This window comes from Pezoporus occidentalis, unplaced genomic scaffold (genome assembly GCF_034315485.1).
Source record: "Pezoporus occidentalis ecotype Australia unplaced genomic scaffold, CSIRO_AGI_Poc_V1 ctg84, whole genome shotgun sequence".
In the NCBI taxonomy this organism is placed as follows: domain Eukaryota; kingdom Metazoa; phylum Chordata; class Aves; order Psittaciformes; family Psittacidae; genus Pezoporus; species Pezoporus occidentalis.
The window spans coordinates 207565-231935 of NW_026916203.1; the positions used below are offsets into that span (position 1 = coordinate 207565).

General features: G+C 41.5%; 1 protein-coding gene across 3 annotated transcripts; it reads left to right on the forward strand.

The window, feature by feature from the left end:
• The first annotated feature begins 1955 nt into the window (after nucleotides 1–1955).
• On the forward strand, nucleotides 1956–21148 carry REEP5 (receptor accessory protein 5). Of its 3 annotated transcripts, none has more exons than XR_009961879.1 (6): nucleotides 1956–2144; nucleotides 2354–2447; nucleotides 14649–14787; nucleotides 19255–19423; nucleotides 19792–19979; nucleotides 20808–21148. XR_009961879.1 is itself a non-coding variant. In XM_062604250.1 (5 exons), exons 1-5 carry the CDS (start codon nucleotides 2027–2029, stop codon nucleotides 20855–20857), a joined length of 570 nt encoding a protein of 189 aa, XP_062460234.1. In that variant the 5' UTR covers nucleotides 1957–2026; the 3' UTR covers nucleotides 20858–21148. The 3 variants fall into 3 exon arrangements, 1 of the variants encoding a protein (XP_062460234.1); XR_009961880.1 differs by having other exon boundaries at nucleotides 19792–19901; nucleotides 20813–21148; XM_062604250.1 differs by lacking the exon at nucleotides 19792–19979 and having other exon boundaries at nucleotides 1957–2144.
• The last annotated feature ends 3223 nt before the right edge of the window (nucleotides 21149–24371 follow it).

A 24371-nucleotide genomic window follows, 5' to 3' on the forward strand; every position in this document is an offset into this window, starting at 1 on the left:
GGCCGCATGCAAAGAGTTGTAGTCAATGGCTCAATGTCCGGCTGGAGACCAGTAACGAGTGGTGTCCCTCAGGGATGGGTGTTGGGACCGGTCTTGTTCAACATCTTTGTCAGTGACATGGACAGTGAGATTGAGTGTGCCCTCAGCAAGTTTGCCAACGACACCAAGCTGTGTGGTTGGGTTGATACGCTGGAGGGAAGGAATGCCATCCAGAGGGACCTTGACACACTTGTGAGGTGGGCTGATGCCAACCTCATGAAGTTTAACCATGACAAGTGCAAGGTCCTGAACCTGGGCAGAAGCAATCCCAGGCACAGCTACAGGTTGGGCAGAGAAGAGATTCAGAACAGTCATGCGGAGAAGGACTTGGGGCTGTTGGTTGATGAGAAAATGAACATGAGCCGGCTTCAGTGTGTGCTCGCAGCACAGAAAGACAACTGTATCCTGGGCTGCATCAAAGGAGCATGACCAGCGGGTCGAAGGAGGTGATCCTGCCCCTCTACTCTGCTCTTGTGAGACCTCTCTTGGGAGTATTGTGTGCAGTTCTGGTGTCCTCAACATAAAAAGGACATGGAACTGTTGGAACAAGTCCAGAGGAGGGCCACGAGGATGATCAGGGGACTGGAGCACCTCCCATATGAAGACAGGCTGAGAAAGTTGAGGCTGTCCAGCCTGGAGAAGAAAAGGCTGCGTGGAGACCTCATAGCAGCCTTCCAGTTATCTGAAGGGGGCCTATAGGGATGCTGGGGAGGGACTCTTCATTAGGGACTGTAGTGATAGGACAAGGGTTAATGGGTTCAAACTTAAACAGGGGAAGTTTAGATTGGATATAAGGAAGATATTTTTACTGTAAGGGTGGTAAGTCACTGGAATAGGTTGCTCAGGGAAGTTGTGAGTGCTCCATCCCTGGCAGTGGTCAAGGCCAGAGCCTTGGGTGCCATGGTTTAGTGTGAGGTGTCCCTGCCCATGGCAGGGTTGTTGGAACTAGATGATCTTAAGGTCCTTTCCAACCCTAACTATTCTATGATTCTGTGATTCTGTAAGTGATAAGAGTTTTGAAAAGACATAGGGTCTACTTGTAATGAAAGTTCATTCCAGACAGGGAAGTATCCAGGACTACATCATACGCAATAAAATAAAGTTATCTGGGAACAACACTGTGAACACCACGAATTCCAGGGTACAGTTACAGCTAGGAGCAACTGCCCTATGTCCAGTCACCTTTTGTGTAGCCATGCAATGATCACAGAACACAGATTTGTTACGGTTGGATCATCTCATTCCAACCCCTCTGCCATGGGCAGGCAAGCTTCATCCTAGCCCATGCTGCTCAAGACTCTGCTCAGCCTGGCCTTGAAACTGCCAGGGATGGAGCATTTATCACTTCTATAGGCCTCCTTCCAGTGCCTCACCACCCTCACAGTAAAGAGCTGTAAAGAAATGATGTTGCCATAACCTTTCTTCTGTGGCCTGTCAGTTCTCATCATCAATTTTGCTATTTAAATCGTACCACACTTCAGCTCTTTTGAGCAATTTCAGGGGAGTAGAGCTGGCTACATGTGGTTGCTCCTTCTCCTTTGCTTCATTTACAGAAGGGATTCGCTACCTGCTCGCTTAAACGAGGACCTCGTTCCTCGCAGCGATGTTCCCAGCCGCACCCCTAAGTTTCACATCAGTCCCAGCAGTGATACGGCCCGCAGGAGGCCGCAGGGAGAGGCCGCTCCTGTCCCTCCCCTGTGCCAGGGTTCTTCAGGAACAGAGGGCTCACCCCGGCCAGGCGGCACCCCCACCTCCATTTCGTGGAGCGGCTGCAAAGGCCGACAGAACATGGCTCCCGAATGCTCCCCACCACCTCACCGCTGCGTGAAGGGCACTTCCCCCCGGCCAAGGGCGGCGGCGGAGGTGGGCGGGGTGCCACCTCCCAGCGCGGCCGTAGGTGGGCGGTCGGACGGCGCCAAAGGCGGAGCGTGTTGTCCTGCCATCGTGCCGTCGGGGCTGTGGTGGCTGAACAGCGGGGGGTTTCACCATGACCGCGGCGATTAGGGAGTGGTTCGACCGATTCCTGCACGAGAAGAACCGCATGACCGCTGTGCTCGAGCATATCGAGAGCAAGACCGGCGTCAACCGCGCCTATATTGCCATCGGTGAGCTCCCACCGCTCCACCCCCATACTTCGCGGGTCTCCTCAACGCTTGAGGTCTGGGGTCGCCGCGTATGGGGTGAACGGAGCGGCCGATGGCGGTGGCTGCGTCCTTCCCCCCCCCCCCCCCCCCCCCCCCCCCCCCCCCCCCCGGCACCGTGGAGCAAGTGGCCGGCTGCCAGCGTTAACGGTTGTCTGCTCTCTCCCGCGTAGCTATCGTCGGGGCGGTGGCCGTGTACCTGGTGGTGGGCTACGGCGCATCCCTGCTTTGCAACATCATCGGTTTCGGCTACCCCGCCTACGTGTCGTGAGTGTCGCAACTCGTGCCCCTCTGGCCGCTGTGGCGCAATGTGTTACTCTTGGGGGAATCACTGCCCTGCGCTGGAGCGCGGTCTGTCACGGTGGACCACGCTCAAAAATACTTCTCCCGCCTACCACTTTCCCTTAGAATATATAGGCGCAAGGTGCTGAGTCAAAAAAGAGGCTTCTTCCATCTGGTAGGTGCTGTGTAATAAATTAGAGATGGGAGATGCTGGGTAGTTTCCACACTTGAAAACCAGTTCCTGAGGCGCATTATGCTTTTGCGTTGAGTTCTCAGCTTCGTCACCTTAAGTACGAAGGTGTATTGCTGTGTCGTAGCTGCTGCTAGTAACAGGAGGGAGAATGGTTGGAATGGTAGTTGTTAAAACTCACACTGGTATTTTTAGCTGAGGACACTTCCAGGTACGCAGGAAGGTGGTGGTGCAGTGTCAGCATATATTTGGTATGAAGCACTGGTAACTAACGGACCAGAGACACAGATGCGTTAAAGAGTGCTGTTTACTCCAAAACCACCTCGCTGATGAGAAGGTGGAAAGGAAGACACTGTAGCTCCTCTTGGGGGTAAAAGACTTAAGAATACTTGATTTTTCAAAGCCTCGTTAAGATGTTTTTGTTTTAAGAATATCTGGTTTCTTTCAAGGGGCATTACGCTGTTGTGAGACCAAAATGAGTTTCATGTTCGTTAAAACCACAATGGGGTGTGTTCCAGAAGACTTCGTAAATGTACTGAATAAAAACCTGTGTAGCTGGACAGTTCATAAAATGGAAGTCCTTCCCAGCTACACTGCCATATTGTTGAAACTCAGTGCTTGCCTTTTGCATAAACTTATATACAGCCAGCAATTTTAAAAAAGTAACTAGCAAACTAGCTCCTGGGCAATACAAACCAGGTTCCTCCACTTTGTTGTTTTTTTTTTTTTTTTTTTTTTTGTTTGTTTGTTTGTTTTTTGTTTTTGGTGTTGTTTTTTTTTGCTTGGGTTTGTTTTTTTCTGTAGACTTTCTTGAAACATGTTCTGGTTGTGATGCTTTTATAAAATGCTGTTTGACGTGAGTACAGATTTAACAGATTATAGGCCAAGAACTCTGGAGAAATTTGGGCTAATTTCTGTAATGCCATGTTTAGTGAAAAGATTAGTTGAAAGGTGTTTTTTCATTAAAATCTGAAAATGAAAATCAGCCAACAAAGCTGATAGTTGTGTAGGAATTTTATGTTTGTGTGCTGTTTTGTCTGACTTAGGTTACTTTTAAACTGGCAGTTATTAAAATCTCATTTAAATTTTTTAATTTGTTTTAAAACTGGTTTGGGATTATATTTTTAAATATAATAGTTGCCATTATGCAACTACAGTGAATAAATTGATAATGAAGAGCTGTGTAGCCTCAAAGCACATGCCCCTCTGTGTCTTCTCTGCACCCACGCTGCATCTGCAGGCTTGCAGGCAAAAGCCGTGCATGTTGGAAAACACTACAACACTTATGTACCTGCTCTGTACTTGGGAAAGAAGAAAGAGGAGGGGATGAAGCCGCACAGACAGTAGCAAATAAAATATGAAGAATGGGGTTTTATCTTCCCTTTTTTTTTCCTTCCAAATCTGGAATTTTTTTCTCTTATTGTTTTGTAGGGTGTCTACCCTTTTTCATGTTGGAACATGATTTTTAAATGTATGTTAATGTGAAAAGTTACTTCCCAGATGTTAGTATTGTGGGGTGGGATTTTTTTTGTGTGGTTGTTTTGGTTGTTTTTTTTTTTTTAAGTAATGGGTGCATATGCCATTGTCCTTAGCTACAAATTTTAGTTAAATAAAAAAACATGATGTTATTTACATAAACAGAACTGACATAGTATTCATGTGTTTTTCCAGTGGATGCTCAGTTAATGCTTTCCCTTTAGTTGTCCTTTTAATGCAGAAATATTTTGAGGACAAAATTACAATCTTGGATGAAAGTCTGATTTAAAATGCATGTGATGTGTTGCATGCCAGTGTCATTCATTGTTTCAGCTCATGAAGCAGCCTGCTAACAGCACAGATAGGCTTCATCCCCTCCTCTTTCTTCTTTCCCCAGTACAGAGCAGATACATAGTGTTGCAGTGTTTTCCAACATGCATTGCTTTGCCTGCAAGCTTGCAGATGCAGTGTGGGTGCAGAGAAGACACAGGAGGACATGTGCCAGTGCATACGTTTCACCGTCCAGTTCAGCTTCCCATTTTTAGGAGCGAGGTGTGTGAACTCAGGATAAGCAGCCCTCGCCAGTCTGTGCAGTGTTAGGGGGTCAGTCTGCTATCTCCTGAGGTGGCTTTCAGTCTGGGGTCAAATATGGGCTGCCTGACCATGAAAAAGAGCAAGAATCCTCTTTGGTGATTACCCTTCTTTGACCACATGGGTTTCATTTTGTTTTGGTCCTACCATGCTACTCTCCATGCCTGTTGTAGGATCTCTATCCTGATGCTGGGCTAAGCTGCAAGGAGATAAAGCTGAATCACCAGAAGTCATTCCTGCTGAATCACCAGAAGTCGTTCTTGCTGCTCAGGATTGTATACTGCTATCAGGGTGCTGCCAAGTGATGTCCCCCATGCTCGTCAACCATCAAGAGCCAAAGCTTAAAGAACACTAGCCAGGGTGGTTTGTTTATTCCTCTCTTCTATTTGGCCTGTCCCCCTTGAACAGATTGCTGAAGAGCCTGCTGTATGAACTAACAGTAGTGAGATTTGCTTCGTAGCATGGGGCAGAAAACAGCTTTCGGCTGTTCTCATCAGCTGCGAACACCCTCAGACAGCTTTTACTGTAAAAGCTGTGGCTTCTGGAAGAGGTCAGGAGTTCTAAACAGAAATATTGTGCAGGTTGTTAGTTTGATATTTATGCAGGTGTTTAACAGTGGATCCAAGCCTGAAATGTCTGGGGTACTGGAAAAAAAAAGAAAAGCAGACTACTCTTCCCCAGTAAGCTTACTTTCTTCTGTTGTTAGATCAGTGTATCATTTCCACATTGTCAGTGACTGAATTTAATGTGAAAAGCAACAAAGTACTAGGTCAGGCTTCTATTTAGCAGAAAAGACAGTCATGAAGGAGCGGGACAGATGTCTGTTTTCTGCAAGAGAGATCACCTTTCTTTCCTTACAGTTGTTTAAAATGGCAGACAGCTACCAGATGAGTAACCCTTCAGGCATGTTATAAATTAGGATTTTAGTCCTGGGTTACCTTGGTCACAGTAGTTACCGTTAATCTCAGTGCTTCCCTAAAAGAAAATATGTATGGGAAAGAAACTCAGAGAAGGATGCTCAGCTCAGGTTTCAGCCTGTTTACACATGCAACAAGGGTATTTTTGCAGATGTGCAGATGTATGCATGTCCAGCCTTGCATAAATCTCCCAGGTTAATGCCTGTTACAGTTTCAGGCAGGCACAGCTACTGTTTCCTTTCTCCTACCCCCTGTCTATGTTCACCTCCAATTTTGCTTTCTGTAAGTCTTTAGTGGTTTTACGCACAGAGGGGTGTCTTCTCTATCAGTACAGAATCTTTCAAAAAACCCAAGTCTTCTATGCCATGTCATCAGCAAGGGTCCCTAATGTAGGTGAAATTAAGCAGTAGTTTCCCAAGTAAACATGACCTGTCTGTTTCCCACTAAGTCAGACAGTCTGGATTAAAGTTTGTTATGAAACACTAGTCTTAGTCCCTAAAATTCTGATTAGTGCTATGTGATGGAATAAAATAATTAGTTCCAAGTTGAAACCTCATATTTGTTTGCAGGCTTTTGGATTTGCAGTAGATCAGTTTTGAAAAGTTTACCACAGATGATAAAAGCTACTCTTCATACTTCTAGTGAGCTTTAGCTGGACAAGGCGATATTCAGACTAGTAGATGGAAGAAGTGAGTGTTGGCAGTATATAAATAATGTTGTAAATTTTTTCACTGCTTCTTCAAAATGCCCAGAGCTAGCTGTTTAAATACAGCTTCACCCATAGCCAGTGGTGGTTAACTGCCTCAAAAAAAATGTAAGAGCATGCAAGCAGGAAGGGAGCCTTTGATGACTAAGAAATGTGTGCAAAGGATTGGAAAGTTCAGAAGTGCTGTCATATTGGATTTAAAAATTGCAAAGATGAAAACAGCTTTGGGCAGTACAGTGTCTGAACTTACTACTGGTGTCTTCAGGGTAGAAAAGCAATATAATACAGTCATACTTTGGTTAATTTTATGCTGTTCAGTTTATCTGAAGAGCAGCATTTACAAACAGGAAACAGTCTAGATTGATTGTAGAGAAGTATAAATGCTTAATTCAAGTTTTTATTTGAATATTGTGGTGTCTTGAGCCTGTCCCCTAGTTCCTTTGTCTCTTCCGTACCTCTGAAACAGGAACACTGCATTTCTTTGGTCACAGTTGTTTAGAAAACGTAAGTCATGCCTGTATTTGTGGAGAGCTAGCACAGCACATCTACCCTCTTTTAGCAAGTTTTGAGGAGAATGCTTAATTTTTCCCCTTACAGAAAATGTTGCATGATATGCTAATATTCACAAGTAATTTTCTAAAGCTGCTGCTTTATAAAAGCAATTTGAGGAGATGTAGTGTATCTAACCAGATTCATAATGCTCAATATGAATATAAGTAGAACGTTTTCAAATCTGGCTGCCCTTACACTGTTTCCTCTCTGACACCGTTTTCATGGAGCTTCAGACACTAGAAAGTATATTTTGACTTTTTGTATATGTTCTGCCAAATGAGTTCCTCCAAACACCCTTTCTTTCTTTCAGGTTTTTCAGGTTTCAGAGTGCCTTTTAAAAGCCGCCTTATCTGTGGACTGGATGAGTGATTTGCTCTCCTTTCTAGAGATAGCAAGTGGTTAGATACAAGAGAGACTCTTAATATTATGATGACTGTAGGAAAATTTTAGTTTATCTTCCGTGTCCTAAATGTAGGTAAAAAAATTTTAGCATCTTTGTTTTACAGGTAGAGTCACACTCTGAATTAAACTAATTGGAAGGTTTGCAGTTTATAATTGATGTAGATAATATTTTTAGGGACTGCAGATATGCCTGATGCGTAAATGACGGCATTTTAAAGACTTTCTTGGTCAAGATACACTGCAGTACTGTAACTTGCGTGTTCTCCTGTCTCTTACTGTGTTGACCTCTAGTGACTTGGAGTCAAAAAATACCATTAAAAAAAGAAAAAAGTGCATGGTTAGTAGTTGCATTTCTTGTTTTCCTGTTTGTTTTGTTTTGGTGATGTATTCCAGTTACATTTTCAAAGTCTTTCTTCACAGCTGAGACTACCTGTGGCACAGGAGAGCTAGCAACAGCTTGCTGTCCCGAAAGAAAGTCTACTTGTTACTATGCATACAATGAGAAAGATGCACAATTTTAGATGAGCATAACAAGCATTTCCTTCAGCTGTTAGGAAAAGAAATACAGACTTCCTTCTGGTGGTCTGTGAATGCTACATAAAACTTTTTTTTTTTTTTAAGAGAAATAGCAGAAGTTTGTTGCTACACAGCTTAGCAACTGGGACAGCACCCATAAAGGAAATTCTTCAGGTCTCTGCAAACCAGCCTCAACCCAGAAGCAAGTCCTGAGCCTGAAACTTGAATCTCTGTCCTGTTCCCTGATGAGACAATTTTGAAGTTACAGTCAGTAATTAAAATTGTAGGACTTCTGTTTCTAGTTTGAAAAACCTCCTCACATAGTGATTACATGGAAACAGCATTTTACCAAGATGAGTCTGAAAGCACTGCACTGTAATTTCATGCTTTATTGTACATTTGTATAAATTCAGGCAGTACTATAATTCTTTTGCCCATATTGGAGTAAACAGAAATGAAAACCTGTAGTTGAGCTGTAACAAAATTATGCTTGAACTATAGTCTTCACAGTGCAGCATAGGCTGACAGGAAAGTAAAACTCTTCTTTCTGTATTGTTGTAAGCACATAGCAGGGACCCAGGTTTTTTCATTTGTTTACAGCAGTACTGTTTGAACTCTGTGCCTGAACCCTTAACAGGAACAGCTGTGGAGAGGCAACCAAAGCATGTGAAATACTTTTTTCTGTGTAACAAAAGTGGCTGTCACTAGTAGAGAATCCTTTGCATGTGGCTTTTCCCAAAGCTCCCTCATTACATGCCACTTCTCTTTGTCAATATGTTCAGGAAAGACAACCTGGAAGACTTCTGTAGTACAAGATGGGATTAGACTTTAAAACAGGGTTTTTAGGCTCTAGCAGGCAGTGTAGCAGTACTGGTCTAACTGCTGATGTGGAGAAGTACAGCCAACAGTAAAGCTGGTAAAGCTAAGCTTGAGACTACATAGAGAGGTGAGCACTGCTGAAGGCCCCGGTGACTTTCCTTGCCCTTGGAGGAAATCTCCTTTCTAGAGAGAGTGTATGGATGGCTTCTTCAGAGGTGGAGAGATGAAGGCTGTTGGAGCTCCTGCTGCCCAGCACCACCTGCATTGCCCAGCCTTGAGTAGCAGAACAAGCTGGACTGAGGCACTGATGCATGTTAATCCCAGCAAAACCAGCTGTGTGAGTGCATGTTTAGGCGAAGCTGTTTTTAACCTGAGTCAGAACTGGGGAACTAACTCATCATGTGACCCTACACATAGTTGTTGCAAAAGACGCAGGCCAAGAACTAGCAGAGAGCAAGGAAATGAAGATTGCTGCTTTTTTTTTGGCAGGAATCTAGCTTTGTGCCAAGTTAACATGCAGTATGTAAGAAGACTCCCTTCACTGATGAGCCAAGTGGCATGTGGTCCTTTTGTTCCCTCAGTCTCTGTTTGCTTTGAAGCAACTATCATATTGTCATATTTGGAGCACCTGTCATATGTTGTCTTCTAATAATATCTGTCCCTGCACAGAGAGTGAGCACCCCTTGCTCACCCTACCAAGAATTTCTTGGATTTGTCTGCTGCTGTCTTCTGGATACACAAAATTTTGAGAGAGGGGAGATGGTAGAATCACGCTGCAGCAGTTGCGTAAGTCCATTTGGCAGGAAAATGTTTTCAGTATCAGCAAATGTATGACTGCTGTTGAAGTCAGTAATGAGGAAGAAAGATGGAAGACTGAAGGCTTTTAACTGACGGGTGAAAATGTGTAAGAACAGTAAAACAAATACAGATATGCAGGTACTTGTTTCACTGAAATGATGCAAGATGTCATGGAGGCAGCCTGCCACAGTGAGTCTGAAATGAGGATGCACCAAACTTGAGGAAGTCTGTCTTCCAGTGGAGTGCTGATGCCACAGGGATGTCTGAACAGATAGCTAGAAGTAAATTATTTTTGAATTACTGCAATGTGCTGTGAAGAGTTGGGGCAGACCAGTAAGTATAAGCTCTAGAACTAGAGTTTTTTTAAATGGGGGGAAAAAAGGGATTATGCTTGGCTAATAGGGTCACAATTATGCTTGCCTACTTATTTAGTACAGCGCTTACTAGAAAAGTTAACACAGGATGTACAGAATTTTCCAGTCTTCTCTAGGTACAACATGAGCACTGGGTTTAATGGAGGCTAATCTATTTTAAAGTTGTAAATTTATTTATACAAGAATCATTATGTACTTTGCAGGATTTGAGCAATCACTTCAAATGAGAGTAAAGCAAGAATATTTGTCATCTATTTATTTCTGGATTCCAGATGTGAACTTGGCTCAAAAAAAACAAAACAAAAACAGACCACCCCAAACTCATAACTGGTGTGCTTGTAATACTCTTATTCCGTGAGTATTCTACATGTGAATTAACTCTAAAAATTATTTGTTATGCCAAAGCTAATTCAGGAGTGTCTCTTCTTGTAAAAGAGTTGATTTTTTGGTTGAAATCAGTCAGATGGTTTAAGTGAAAGAATTCAGCTTGGCAACTTACTGAAATTGGACCAGTATCTGTTACTATCAGGTAAGAGGATAAAGTAACTGTACTTGATCTAGAGTTCAATTTGACTGATTCTGGGATGCACACCGTCAAAATTGAGCTGGCCCTTGTAACCATGTAGCTGATACGAGCCCTGGGCTACTGGGGAGCATCCATTCTTTCTTGCTGGCATTACCAGTTAGTGGTGTTACTGAGGAGCAGATCTGGCTAAAAATGAGGTTTTTACTTAGGTCACCATCTGTCTTCATAAGTTGCAGTGCTGGCCCACAAAGGCCGTTTCACTGCTGGACAGGCATCTGTTGTTAAAATAACCGAGCTGTGCTATTTACCATTGAGTTTACTGGAAACTGTTCCTAGTGACTGCTTTTACCTCCCAACAGGCAGAACTACTGTATGTCATTGTTTGAGACTTTCTTTAATCTACAGTTAGTGTGTAAGTACCATATAAAATCCTTTGTGACATGTTACTACTTGGCATTAGCATGGAATGTAGTCAGATCAGTATTAGAAAAACTTACGAAAACTAGCAGTATATTTTTTTTTAAATTTGAAGGTATGGGCTTTGGCTGCTCCTTCCTTTGTTAGGAAATCTTAATGTTATGTACTAATGAGACTGACGTATTTGTTCTTGCAACACATAAATAACCATTAGAAGAAGGCTGTCCTAAGGCTGGTTGTATTGCCAGAGCCTCTTGAGCTGTATCTTTTATTGATGGAGATTGTATTTTGAATATCAGCCTGATTGATTCATGGTATAACATGGAAAAGAATAAAATGTTCTTGGTTTGTCGTAACATATATGTTGATGTATTGTGCAGAGCAATATACTAATAACATATAGAATAAGTTACCTAGGGTAACATACAGAATAACTTAAAGTCTAATTAGGGTTACAAATGGATAAAAAAACCCCCTAACACACTATCCATTCAGATACTCTGCATAACTTACTGTACTTGTTCTTGAATAAGGACTATTTTCTATGACTTAGTATTGAAATAGCGTGTAAGTAGCAAAGGATGGAGATCACTTTTGCCCTCTTTTTTAATAGGAACATGTTAGATTGAATTTCCACTGGCAGTCTCAGCTGAGGCACACATTTCCCTTTCAGAGACAGAATATTTGTAAAATTCTTGCCTTTCCTTCAGTGATAACCTGATTCACTGACGGCCCTGCTGTATCCTGGTTTTCCCTTCCTTCCCTCCCACTAATTTGGAGGGAGTCATTGCTAACAAATGCAGTTTGCTCTTCCTTCGGAGGTGACCCTTAGCAGGTGTGGTGGAGGGCTGCCACCTGAGCTTGTCCCATGGTGCATACCTAGATCAGACCATTACAGAAAAGGAGGGATATGTGCTGTTTCCTACAGTGTGCAAGAAAGCACCACATGTGGATTTAATGCTGTATACAGATGGTTAAATCAGATAGGGTTTTGGCTAACTGTACTGCTGCTTGTGACTGACCAGGAAAGTGTCTTTTTTTTGTGTATTCCCTCCAAATAATCACCTTCAGGAGCTAAGGAGCTCCTTCAAAGAACCTTCAAAGAGAGCACACCCATGTCACTGCATTTAGGAACTCTCAAAGGCCATCCCTTGTTACAGGAGAGAAAATAACACGGTGATAACACCGTCTGCCCTTTGCCACAAAATTGAAGATTCTGAGCTTTTTATGAAAACTGCTTTTCATGATTGCTAAAATGACCTAATAATGCTAAAAAAAACAATGCTTCCTTAAATCCATGGGTGGCTTCAGATGATGACTGGAAAACAGAGCGTTGGTGGTTTCATTGCAAAGGGTTCTTTCACAGATACCAAGCTAGCATGCGTGTGGTGGTAAAATGAACCTTTTGCTGTATGCCTCAAATGGAGATACCAGCAGAACCAGAGAAATTCACCTGATGAACCTACAGCAAATTTTTCCTAACATTGAGAAGCTTTGCCATTAGTGCCTTTCTCCATTTATCCACCACTCTAACTTCTGTACTAGTCACTTGAACTTTTTCTTTTCCTCCAGAAATACAATTTCAGACCTTGAAAATAGATTAATAGCCCTCTACCTTACCTCCTATGTTGTTTTCGTTTTGTTCGTTTGATTGGTTTTGTTTTGGGGGGGATTTGGTTTGGGGTTGTTTTTGTAGGATCCCCTCACCTGGTGGTATTGAAATACCTGAGAGGTGGGGGCACAGAAATGTGGTTCATAGTGGGAGCGCAGAAGCATCTGAAGTTGGCACTGCCTTTGAGCAGGTTGCCTGGACTACTGTTTCCCAACACTGTGGTGTTGGTACAGCAGTAAGCAGACCTGCTGGCGTACACCTGTAGAAAACCTGTTCTTCTGGTTGTGCTGATGCGCCTCAATAACAGTGCCTTATTGTGCATAATGGGATATGGCAAGGGCTATTGCTTTTCTCATTGCAGAACTTTCCTGGCTAGCCACATGCTAATGGAAATAATGCATACATTAAGTATCGGATCCTCATACTGCATTTCATATTCAGTCCAGAGGCTACACAAATTCCCTCATGTGTTTGATGGGTTTTGCCAGTGCTTTTGCTGCAATGTAAGACATGTCATATGATGGATATTTTTTCTCCTCTTCCCCTATCACCTTAATTTACAGATACAGGAACTGACTGATTCAAAGAGTTTCTCAATTCACAGACCGGGAAACGTACTCGCAGTCAGCCATCTATATGGTTTCTATTTTGTAAACCACCCTAACTCTCGGTCTTTTTTTATGGACTAAAAGAAAACTGCACATTTGATATATTCCACAGAGGCTGCTTCTGCAACAGTATTGGTGATGCTAAAGGAATAAGTTATAAAAGAATTAAACCTAAATTCATTAAACAGTCTACAGATTAATTCTGCAGCATGAGTGGAGAGGACAAATTCTTTTCAATACTCTTAAGATTCATATTATTAGGCTTACAGTAGCTAGCATTTCCACCTAAAACTTCTTACGTTGCTAGTCAGGAACATAGCAAGTCCAGAGTCTCCATTTCATTACTTTTACTGAAGGAAGCACATGTATGTCTTCCAACTGTATAAACGTGAACTGCATTTTCCTAACAGCTGGAGAACAAAAAAAACCAGTCATTATGCAGGAAGCCCAAGACTTTGTAAGAGGTTGCTCCACCCTGATTTTAATACTGTAGTCTATATCAAGATTTGCAAGTTCTGTAGGAATGGATTTATAGAGCAGAACCATTGGGGATGCAGATGCATCCTCCGTGTACAGGGAGTTGCTGTAGGCAAGACCAAGAAGCACTTGGTCTGCAAACGCTTCTCTTAGAAGTTAAAGCAAATCTTACAGTTTAGTTTTGCAAAGCAGAGTCCAGCTCATGTGCATTATAAGTAAAGGTATTTGAGATACACTATGGGACGCTGAACTAGATTTAAAACTTTTATCTAGATGCTGTCTGCACCAGGAGGTGTGATCTGCATTCAGATTCCTTAAAGCTTCATTTAAAATCTATTTATTAGAGCTAACACTATGAAGAAACAGAGAATAGTATAGACAATCAGAAATTCCTGTAGATGCTGGGAACCTCAAGTTGTGCAGCACTGAATGGATTTCCAATCCACATGCAGCAACAGACCTCATCTGTAGGCAAGGTTACCTCATTTTGATAATACAAGCTGTTGTAGGATTTTTCTTTCAAGACAATAACGCTATTCATCATTCCTGCTGTCAAAGAAAGAGAATGTTTGCTGTTAGATACAGGCAATGCCATGCAGATGGTATAATTACTGGTACCCAGGGGGAACTCCTGTGGGGATTCTCTCTTTTGGTGAGCTTACTGGGTTTATCCTGTGATCAGGGAATTTGCAGTGCAGCACAGCACAGGCCTGTAAGCCAGGCTGTATGTGCAGCACAGGCCAGGGATCACTCAGGTTGACTGTTACATGGGTCACTAATGCTTTGATGTACAATAGTCTTTTGGTCAGGAGTGCCAGAATGCATTCAGAACTGGAACTGGTCAAACGTTACCCTCTCTTCTCTATCTTATGAACTGTCTCATAAACAAGGTCATCATATTTATGGGGTTTTGAGGTTTTGGTTGGTTGGTTGGTTGTGTTTTTTTTGGGGGGGGGGGTGGTTTTTGTTGGTTTGTGTTTTTTTGGTTTGTGTTTTTTTGTGTTGTAATCACAGAGCTAGAATTAGCTTGAGTATCTTCTTTTTGATATCTGATGTATAGGAAAAAACTTTGCTGTTCAAAGATCTTGGGCATACTGTTTTTTCTGTAGAGCATACAGAGTAATGAAATCTTGAGGATTGGTATGTAACCGTTACAGATGAGACAGATGCTGTTGATCTGCTCACTTGTTTTGTTTTCCTTGCAGAATCAAGGCAATTGAAAGTCCCAACAAAGATGATGACACACAGTGGCTGACTTACTGGGTTGTATATGGTGTTTTCAGCGTAGTGGAATTCTTTTCCGATATCTTTCTGTTCTGGTTCCCTTTCTACTACATGATAAAGGTATGTTAGTTCGTGTGACCCCTCTTCTAAAATGAGACCGTTGGCATAACTAATTTAATGTCTTCAAGAGTGGATAGACGACAGGAGACTCCCTTGGAACCATTCCTGGGTAAGACCATATTTTAAGATGCTGGTTATATGTAATTTATCACTAAGAAAGTGATCTGTTTACAACTGATGTTGTAAGGCAAGAGGGAAAGTTGGGATGGGTGGCAGGGAAAGATCTGCTATGTTTAAAAGGAAAGAAAGGGTGGTATGTGACCTAGAAAATTTATATAAACATCTGTTTTGGTACACTTCAGAAGTAGTAAGTGAGAATAAATCTGTAACTGTAAAAGTTTTTTTTCTTGACTAAGCAGCACAACCAAAATGACAATTTCCCTTTTCTTAGGCAAGGAAGGGGAAATTTCAATTTTTCTCAGTTTCAGAGGAAGTTGGGTTTATGGCTGAGGGATTTCCCAAAACAAAGGAGAACTAAGAAACATCTTTTCTATATTGGGGCAACTTGAATAACTATCAGTAATTGGCCAGGTATTCTTTAACAGGAAATAAAATGTTTCTCAGTTATTAATGAAAGATACCAGCATCAGGTAGTCCCATTTATTTGTTCCATAATATTAAGTTCCAGATAATGGAAGGTTTTGAAAATTGATATCCCATCACTTTTTGCCTTTATTTTCTCAGACCTTCCTTAATGATACCGCCTCAGTTGCTACTTAGAAGTGCCAAATTTTACTGCATGCTGAATGATCTCTCTTAGTTCATTGAAATGTTCCTGGTACGCATTCTCACTGATGGATGCTTTGAAAAACATTTCTTTGTCCTCTTTAAGTCTTTCAGTTCCGACACTATGATCAGACAGTTGAAGAATCTTAAGGCTTGCCTAAAACGATAGTAAATTGGCATAGTAAAATCTTTTGTAGAAGGTGGTTGTTAACCCCAGGAATCAGCGATCCTTTTCAGAGTGACAGCCGGTCAGGATGTATCTCCAGTTGCAGATAATACCATAACTGATTTTCTGTAGGCCAAGGGAAATGATAAATGGCCTTAAAAAGGAATAGCAATCTCCTCAAAAAACAGTAGGTATTTTCTTCAACTAATGTGCATGAAAGGGATCAGTTTTACTGTGGTGTGCATTGCAGTGAAGACAAAGCCAAAGTTTTACAGGTATGCCGATCAGTACCTACAGAACATTCAATCTCAATATCACTTATCTGAGGAAAAATAGAACAGAGATGATTCCAAAATATCCGGAAGGTTTGCCTGAAGGAGACTGCAGTTTTCATAACTGAAAAGGGATTTTATTCTATCTTACTTTCCCCCCTTTCTTTTTGTTAAATCAGAACCTTTCTTTTAAAATAACCTCTCTTGACTTAAATCACCTTGTAGTGGTTCAATAGTCATTTAGGAGTTTCTTGTGTAATATCAAAACAAATATTTGGATGTGGTTTTATCTTTGTAGTTTTACAATGGGCAATTAAAAGTACGAGGGGAAGAAGAGAAGACAAATGTCTGATTAGGCACAGTGAAAATCTGAAAGCATACTGTAATGGAACTGGTTTCTAGGAAATGCTTCTGCATGATGCAGTGTACTGGAAACCTCATAAATAAATAAGACTCTGCTTATATTTTTTTTAATGACTTTCAGAAAGTCTAGCACTTGTATTGAAACATCTCTTCAGCTGCTGTAGATATCCTTTGAAAGCTGAAAAACTCCTGAAATACAAGATTTAAATAAGTGCTACTGTATTTAAATTAAGACTTTAAAGTTGATTATAGTTTTATTATAGTTTAAATTATTAGTTTGGGTTTTGCTACCTAAATTAACTAATTGTGTGGTGGTTCTGGTTTTTGTTGTCTTTGCAAGGGGGCTTTTTTGTTTTGTTTTTTCAGGAGGAGGATTTGAGTTGTTGTTTTCTCCCTCTTTCCCTCTCCTCCCAGAAGTGTGTGGAAATCCTCAAACATTTAATCATGTCTAACATCAAAACAAAGCACGTTTTGGCTGAGGCCGGGATAGTTTTCTGTTTTGAGAAAAGGTGGTCTGTGAAAAGCTGTTCTGCCTTTTCTGGAGAGGCTTTTAACATGAAATAATATTGTACTATTTGTGTCTGTAAAGAACTGCACAATTGCTGAGAAAAAATCATTAATTTTGTTGTCACTTTATCTTGTAAAGTGTCTCTGTATATGCTTTCAGAGCTTGAGCATGGTTAGTTATGGCACTTCCTGTCCTTTAAATGTTTTGATCATCTTTTCATAATCATCTTTGTACTGTGTATGATAGTGGAACTGAAACCAAATAAAAGTGCTTCAGTAGTAAAGACAGATATTTGTAATACATGTAATAGCTGTCTTTCCAATCCCCTTTGTAAGATGCAGAAATACTACCCCACAGACTGTGCTATTCATTGCCACCACCTCCTTCCCCCCCCCCCCCCCCCCAATAAGATGGTGCTGTAAAAGGTATACCTAAACTGTGCAATCTAAAAGCATTACACCTGTCTATGTGCCATCTGTAGCATGGATATATCTTTCTCCATTGTCACTTTAGCTCTGGGACGCGCACAGTTGCATTCTTTCCACCACTGCATTTTCAAAGCAGGGAGGCAGAGAGGAGATATTGTTTTGGCTGGACTTTAGTGATTTTGGGACCTAGACCTTCAGTCAGGTATGTGCCACATAGTTTAGAAGTAGTTAGAGGGTCTGATGTTTTGTCTGATTAGGTTTTCATAGAATCACAGAATAGTTAGGGTTGGAAAGGACCTTAAGATCATCCAGTTCCACCCCCCCTGCCATGGGCAGGGACAACTCACACTAAACCATGCCACCCAAGGCTCTGTCCAACCTGGCCTTGAGCACTGCCAGGGATGGAGCATTCACAACTTCCCTGGCCAACCCATTCCAGTGCCTCACCACCCTTACAGTAAAGAACTTCTTCCTTATATCCAATCTAAACTTCCCCTGTTTAAGTTTGAACCCATTAACCCTTGTCCTATCACTACAGTCCCTAATGAAGAGTCCCTCCCCAGCATCCCTATAGGCCCCCTTCAGATACTGGAAGGGTGCTATGTGGTCTCCACGCAGCCTTTTCTTCTCCAGGCTGAACAGCCCCAACTTTCTCAGCCTGTCTTCATACAGGAGGTGCTCCAGTCCCCTGATCATCCTCATGGCCCTCCTCTGGACTTGTTCCAACAGTTCCATGTCCTTTTTATGTTGAGGACACCAGAACTGCACACAATACTCCAAGTGAGGTCTTGTGAGAGCAGAGTAGCGGGACAGGATCACCTCCTTCGACCTGCTGGTCACGCTCCTTTTGATGCAGCCCAGAATACAGTTGTCTTTCTGTGCTGCGAGCGCACACTGAAGCCGGCTCATGTTCATTTTCTCATCAGCCAACACCCCCAAGTCCTTCTCTGCAGGGCTGCTCTGAATCTCTTCTCTGCCCAACCTGTAGCTGTGCCTGGGATTGCTCTGACCCAGGTGTAGGACCTTGCACTTGTTAAACTTCATGAGGTTGGCATCAGCCCACCTCACAAGTGTGTCAAGGTCCCTCTGGATGGCATTCCTTCCCTTCCAGCGTATCAACCAAACCACACAGCTTGGTGTCATCGGCAGACTTGCTGAGGGCACACTTAATCCCACTGTCCATGTCAGCGACAAAGATGTTGAACAAGACCAGTCCCAACACCGATCCCTGTGGGACACCACTTGTTACTGGTCTCCAGCTGGACATTGAGCTGTTGAGCGGCCATCCAGCCAGTTCTTTATCCACTAAGTGGTCCATCTATCAAACTGATGTCTCTAAATCTCTGTATCTTTTGTGCTTCTACGTTTCACAAAAAAAAACCACAAATGCACTATAGAAGAGAAGGCCTCGTAGCAGCCTTCTAGTATCTGAAGGGGGCTTATAGGGTTGCTGGGGAGGGACTCTTCATTAGGGACTGTAGTGATAGGACAAGGGGTTACAGGTTCAAACTTAAACAGGGGAAGTTTAGGTTGGATATATGGAAGAAGTTCTTTACTGTGAGGGTGGTGAGTCACTGGAATGGGTTGCCCAAGAAGTTGTGAATGCTCCATCCCTGGCAGTGTTCAAGGCTGGGTTGGACAGCCTTGGGTAACATGGTTTAGTGCTAGGTGTCCCTGCCCATGGCAGTGGGGTTGGAACTAGATGATCTTAAGGTCCTTTCCAACCCTAACTGTTCTATGATTCTATGACTGATAACATGAGTTACCAGATTAGCTTTACTGCTACAGCCCTCTGCCTTTATCCTGTTAGTACTCATGAAATTATTCCAATATAAAGATTCACTGAATGTAACTATACCGATGTGCATACTTACTGTACTGTGACCATAAAAAATTAAGGGGATGATGTGCTGTTGTAAATATGCTCAAGTCTGTGGCAGGGAGGCACGCTACACCTTGTCTCCTACTCATTTCTTCTACTTAGGCAGATGTTCTTCCTTGTAGTGTGGCTTCCTGTTGTGGTGCATGGCTCCAAGTGCTTCCAACGGGGCAGAGTTTCTCTATCATCGAATTATCCGGCCTTTCTTCCTGAAGCATGAAGCTCAGCTTGACAGTGTTGTTAAAGACCTGAAGGACAAGGCTGCAGAGACTGCAGATACCATCACTAAGGAAGGTGAGGAAAAGATCATTCACTAATCACATCAAATAGGAGGAATTTCCCAGGGCAACTCTAATATTAGAATTAGGGGGAAAAACGTAAGAAGATGATATAAATTATAATGGAGAAGTTAAATTTGGATGAAGATACTAGGAAAAGAGGATTGTGGTGGGTCTTTATAGGAGTTCAGTATGCTAGAATGAATGCAAGATCTGTGAGTGGAGAGCATGGCTAATTAGTTTGTGTGTGTTCCCACCATACATATCACTATTAACATTCTCTACAGTGGTAGGTCCAAACATCCTTAGAAGATACCTTCCACAAATACGGTTACTGCTTAAGTTATTGTCGCCTCATTAAGTTACTGTCTTCTATACTATCAGGTATTTGGAAGATCTTTGGAAGTATAGAAGAGCTGCCAGTTGTGTAGTAAAGCAAATCCTTTAACTCCAATAAACAGCAGCATGGGAAATGAAGTTTTTCCCATCTGTAAGTTTTTGTACTTCTTCTTCCTCTGGAGATCAAAGGATTCTGAGCCCACTCTTAAAGAAATTACTTAGGATTTTATTTGGTAAGAGTAAGTAACCCTGTAGGTTGCTTAAGCTTTGCTTTTATTTCCTTGCACTCTATAGTGGACCCTCATACTCAAAAATGTCTGATGACAGTTGTATGAGTAAGAGAGGGAAGTGTATTAAGTAACTAAAACAAAGACTTATTTAAATTTAATTTGAAAGGAAATTTGTAAGGTATTTCAAAGCACTTTTAAGTCTCTGTTCTCCCAAACAATGCATGAAGTCTCATTTCCTCTTACCAACTTAAGCAGTTTTCCTGTCAGTGCTTAAGTGATCTTCGTTTTTCAGCTATGCTTGGAAATTTTGCTGCATGACCTTCCTGAATCATTGTTAGACACGTATCTTAAGTAACAATCTTCCATGTTGTACATGGGATTTTTCTGTCCTCATTCCATCCCATTCTTTTTTCTACTTTCTACATATAAAGATTTGCACATACATATATTTTTTTAAGACATGCACATAGGTATACATGTACATACACATAGATTAGCATTATTCCAGCCCTATTTCATCATCTTGGTAGTACAGTTGCTGTAAACCTGTATGTCCTAAACCTTATGAGAAGCGCTGTGTGACTGACAACTGTTACATCAACAATTCTGTGCTGTTCATTGTTCTATCCTTGCTTATGGTTTATTTTTTTAAATCTTAATATAGTTTTATCACTGTATGTGTATACAAAAGCTGTGATTTTCTGTGATGTTTCATTTATGACTTAAAAGGGTATCTTTTTTTTTTTTTTTTTTTAATGTAGCTCCAGAACACTGAATAAACCACTTAGTCTATTGGCTTCTAAGATTAAACTTGCTTTTACTTTCCTGCAGCCAAGAAAGCAACAGTGAACTTACTGGGTGAAGAAAAGAAGAGCACTTAAGCTATTAACTGGATAAAGCTTCCCTACCACCTCTTTTATGAAGCTTGATGTTACTTGGAACCGTGGTATACATCTTAATAATATTGCCTTGGAAACTTTTGATATATTAAAGGAGTATGTTCTAAGTTTGCTTACCACTTTTCTGTGTCTGACAGAAAGTAAGCGTTTTTATTTAACAGCAATGCAGCGGGCAGCATCTGAAGCTTAATGAACATCGTTTACTCATCTTCATGAAGAAGAAATCTTTCAGTAATCTCTCTGCTTTAACATAAATAAAAAGTATATATCCCACAGGCTCTGCACTTTGGTTGTCTCTTTGTGTGTAATTACTCATCATGCTTCAACTGTTGTGCATCTGGTAACATGAAGCTACTGTATAAGGAAAATACTAGTCTGAATGGGTCTTCTTGAATATACAGAGAATTATGATGAGAGATGGCATAATGGATGTATTCCCCTCCACCAAAGTTGTAAATGATGAAATTACATGTTCTAGGCACCTGATGACAGAAATTACTCACTATTGCATGTTTTGTTGTAACACAGTATTTGGTAAAGTGTGTGTATTCCTAAATGGATAGATACTAAATACAGGGAAGAATAACTTCATTCAAGTGATCAAGGTTATATTAGTGTGAAATAATTTGCCAGAAAGAGATGTATTAAATTGCACAGGATAGCACAAGATGACTTAAGTACACCTCTCATACTACTAAACATTTCTTCCACTTATTAATGGGGATAAACATTTCTAGGTAAGTGTTAAAACATTTTCTTACGTCTCTTCTTAGAATTTAAAAGTTAGGCTTAAAATCAAATTCTTGTCTCTACAACTTGTCTCTACATTCTTGACCTAAGCAGCTAACTCCAGTATTTCTTTGTCAGATTCCTACTTGCAGTAGAACACTGTTAATAGAACGTGATCTTGTTTGCCTTGATGCAAGTAGAAATTACTGAGTTTCTGAAGCAGAAATGTTACTCTTTCCTGCAAGTAACTCCGCTGGGTTGGTCCCATCAATCTGTGCTCTTCTCACTGTCATCGTAACAATATTTATGTGCAGATGTTGGTACGCACGTATACTCCCATGTGTCTGCTGAAGTTGTAATGTGTTAAATAAAAACATACAAATAAAAAAGAGATTCTTACATGAGTAGTGCGATGTCTCAGTAGTAAGATCTTAAGACTCTTACACTTCAACAAGGACAGCCTACTTTAAGGCAGGTCTCTACAGGATACTTGCTCCCACCCCTTCCAACCCCCCCCCTCCCCCCCCCCCCCGGGTTACTTACTGTGGAGCTCTCAAAGCCTGAAGGAAGGATTTCTGCTTCATGACTAGATCTTGGGGAGCAACTAAGCTGTTTTACAGCTTCAGGCCTTAACCAAAGAGTTTGGAATGCAGATCTGTTCCCAACAGCAAGCACCATGAGCAGCTGCAAGCTTGATGGCTTTGCTTACTTAAGGCATCATTAAGATTTAGTGTTTAGAAACAGAGGAAAAACGGTAAACTATGGGGATTCCAAAGTTTTTCTCTGGCCTGTTGATTTTCTAGTGTTCCATAAATGACCTAAACAAATAATGCTGTTGTTATTGGCAGGAAAGGGGGTTAGTTCTTTCTGCTGCCACTATAAACTGGACATTTCTTCTGCTTTATCCTATGTATGTCCAAACTCAGCAAAAAGGAAAGAAAGTTCAGAAAAACATTAAAAAAAAAAAAACCCACGATAACATCACCACAAGTGACACAAATTGAATTCTTAAAACCAAAGCAAGATAGTTAACAACAGAAATTATTTAAAGTAGTGGAAGATGGGATTAATATTTTTCATGTCAAACTCTCAAAACTTGTTTTCATCTGACAAATTTAAGAAGGTGTCTTGAGTTTGCATTCCAGTCTTGTCAACTCCATTTAACTAGTCTGAGAACCAACACAAAAATACTCAACTAATTTCTTACCTTCCACCCCCATTTCAGACTCAACAATTTCTTATGCAAACGAGGAAGAACAGAGTTTTAAAGAAATGGAATGACAAATTCTTGTAAGTCATGACAGACTGTTAGTATTTCCTATAAACTGCATTATCTGGCAACCATGCAAATAAACTCTCAGTCTTGTCTTTCCAGAAAACTGCTCCATCCAGTGTGATGGAATGAAAAGTGCTTGAAGAATAACAGCCACTAAGGAAGACCTTTGAAAAAGTTCCTTAGATGAGTATATGAACTGGTCAAGTAAAATATAACTGAAGATGCAGTTCTTTCAATTCAGCATCGTTTGGAAGGCCATGTATCTACCACCTTTGCCAAGGCTATGGAATTCCATGCCACTTTATATGCCTACCATTTTGTATTGCTTCATTCTTGCAGGATGAATACATCTTAAAGCCTTTAATTAGACATGTCTAAACTCATAGAATCACAGAATGGTTTGTGTTGGAAAGGACTTTAAAAAGGTCATCCAGTTCCAACCCCCTACCATGGGCAGGGACACCTTCCACTAGACCAGGTTGCCCAAGGCCTGTCCAACCTGACCTTGAACACTGCCAGGGCTGGAGCATTTACCACTTCTTTGGGCAACCTGTTCCAGTGCCTCACCACCCTCACAGTTAAGAAGTTCTTCCTTGTAACTAATATAACTTCCTATAACTAACCTGAACTTCCCCTGTTTAAGTTTGAACCCATTACTCCTTGTCCTGTCGCTACAGTCCCTGATGAAGAGTCCCTCTTTGGCATAGAGATACTGGAAGACTACTATGAAGTTTCCACACAGCTTCTCCAGGCTGAACAGCCCCAACTTTCTCAGACTGTCTTTGTATGGGAGATGTTCCAGTCCCCTGATCATCCTTTTTTGCTATCTGGGAAAAACAAACAACAACATAAAAAACACAGCCCCCCAAAAAACCCAGATCTTCATACAGAGAAAAAAGGCACACATAATGTTTCATAAGAAACAGCACTACAGTGCAGGCAACTTGTTCCTACCTGGAGTGTCCTCTGCTCTTTTCCAGGTCCCTTTCTACCAATGACGGTCACCCTTCTCCCACCTCTCTTACACCAGGCGTTATAGTATAGTCAATCCTCCCATCTTTAGCTCTTACCAGATCTAATCTGTACCTTATCTCCAGTTGCATGTGTGCTGACTGATCACCCAAGACATTAAATACAGATTGGTCAGAGCAAACTGCCAACCAGGAAGGATGAATACTCATTCTCCTCATCTTTTTTTTTTTGTCCCTACAACGATGCAGCAGGCTTAAAAGTTCTAAAGCAATACAAGAAGAGAGTATTTGCATTGTCCTTTTTCTTTAGGGGAAAAAAATCCCCCCCAAACACTCTCTGAAAAGCCAGGTTATTTTATCCTAAGAGGTGAATTAACCCCATAAAAGCCAGTCTGTTACAGGAAGAAGCTAAATAACTGGTATCCAGTGACAAGACACGTGGGAATGGTTCAAAGCTGCACCAGGAGAGGCTCAGACTTGACATTAGTAAACACATCTTTACCATGAGAGTAGTCAAGCA

Bases quoted from the DNA above. Each gene is read 5' to 3' on its own strand.
- REEP5 (XM_062604250.1), top strand. From the start codon at position 2,027: ATGACCGCGGCGATTAGGGAGTGGTTCGACCGATTCCTGCACGAGAAG. The intron at 2,145-2,353 runs GTGAGCTCCCAC...TCTCCCGCGTAG, and splicing joins CCGCGCCTATATTGCCATCG to CTATCGTCGGGGCGGTGGCC. The intron at 14,788-19,254 runs GTATGTTAGTTC...TCTTCCTTGTAG, and splicing joins CTTTCTACTACATGATAAAG to TGTGGCTTCCTGTTGTGGTG.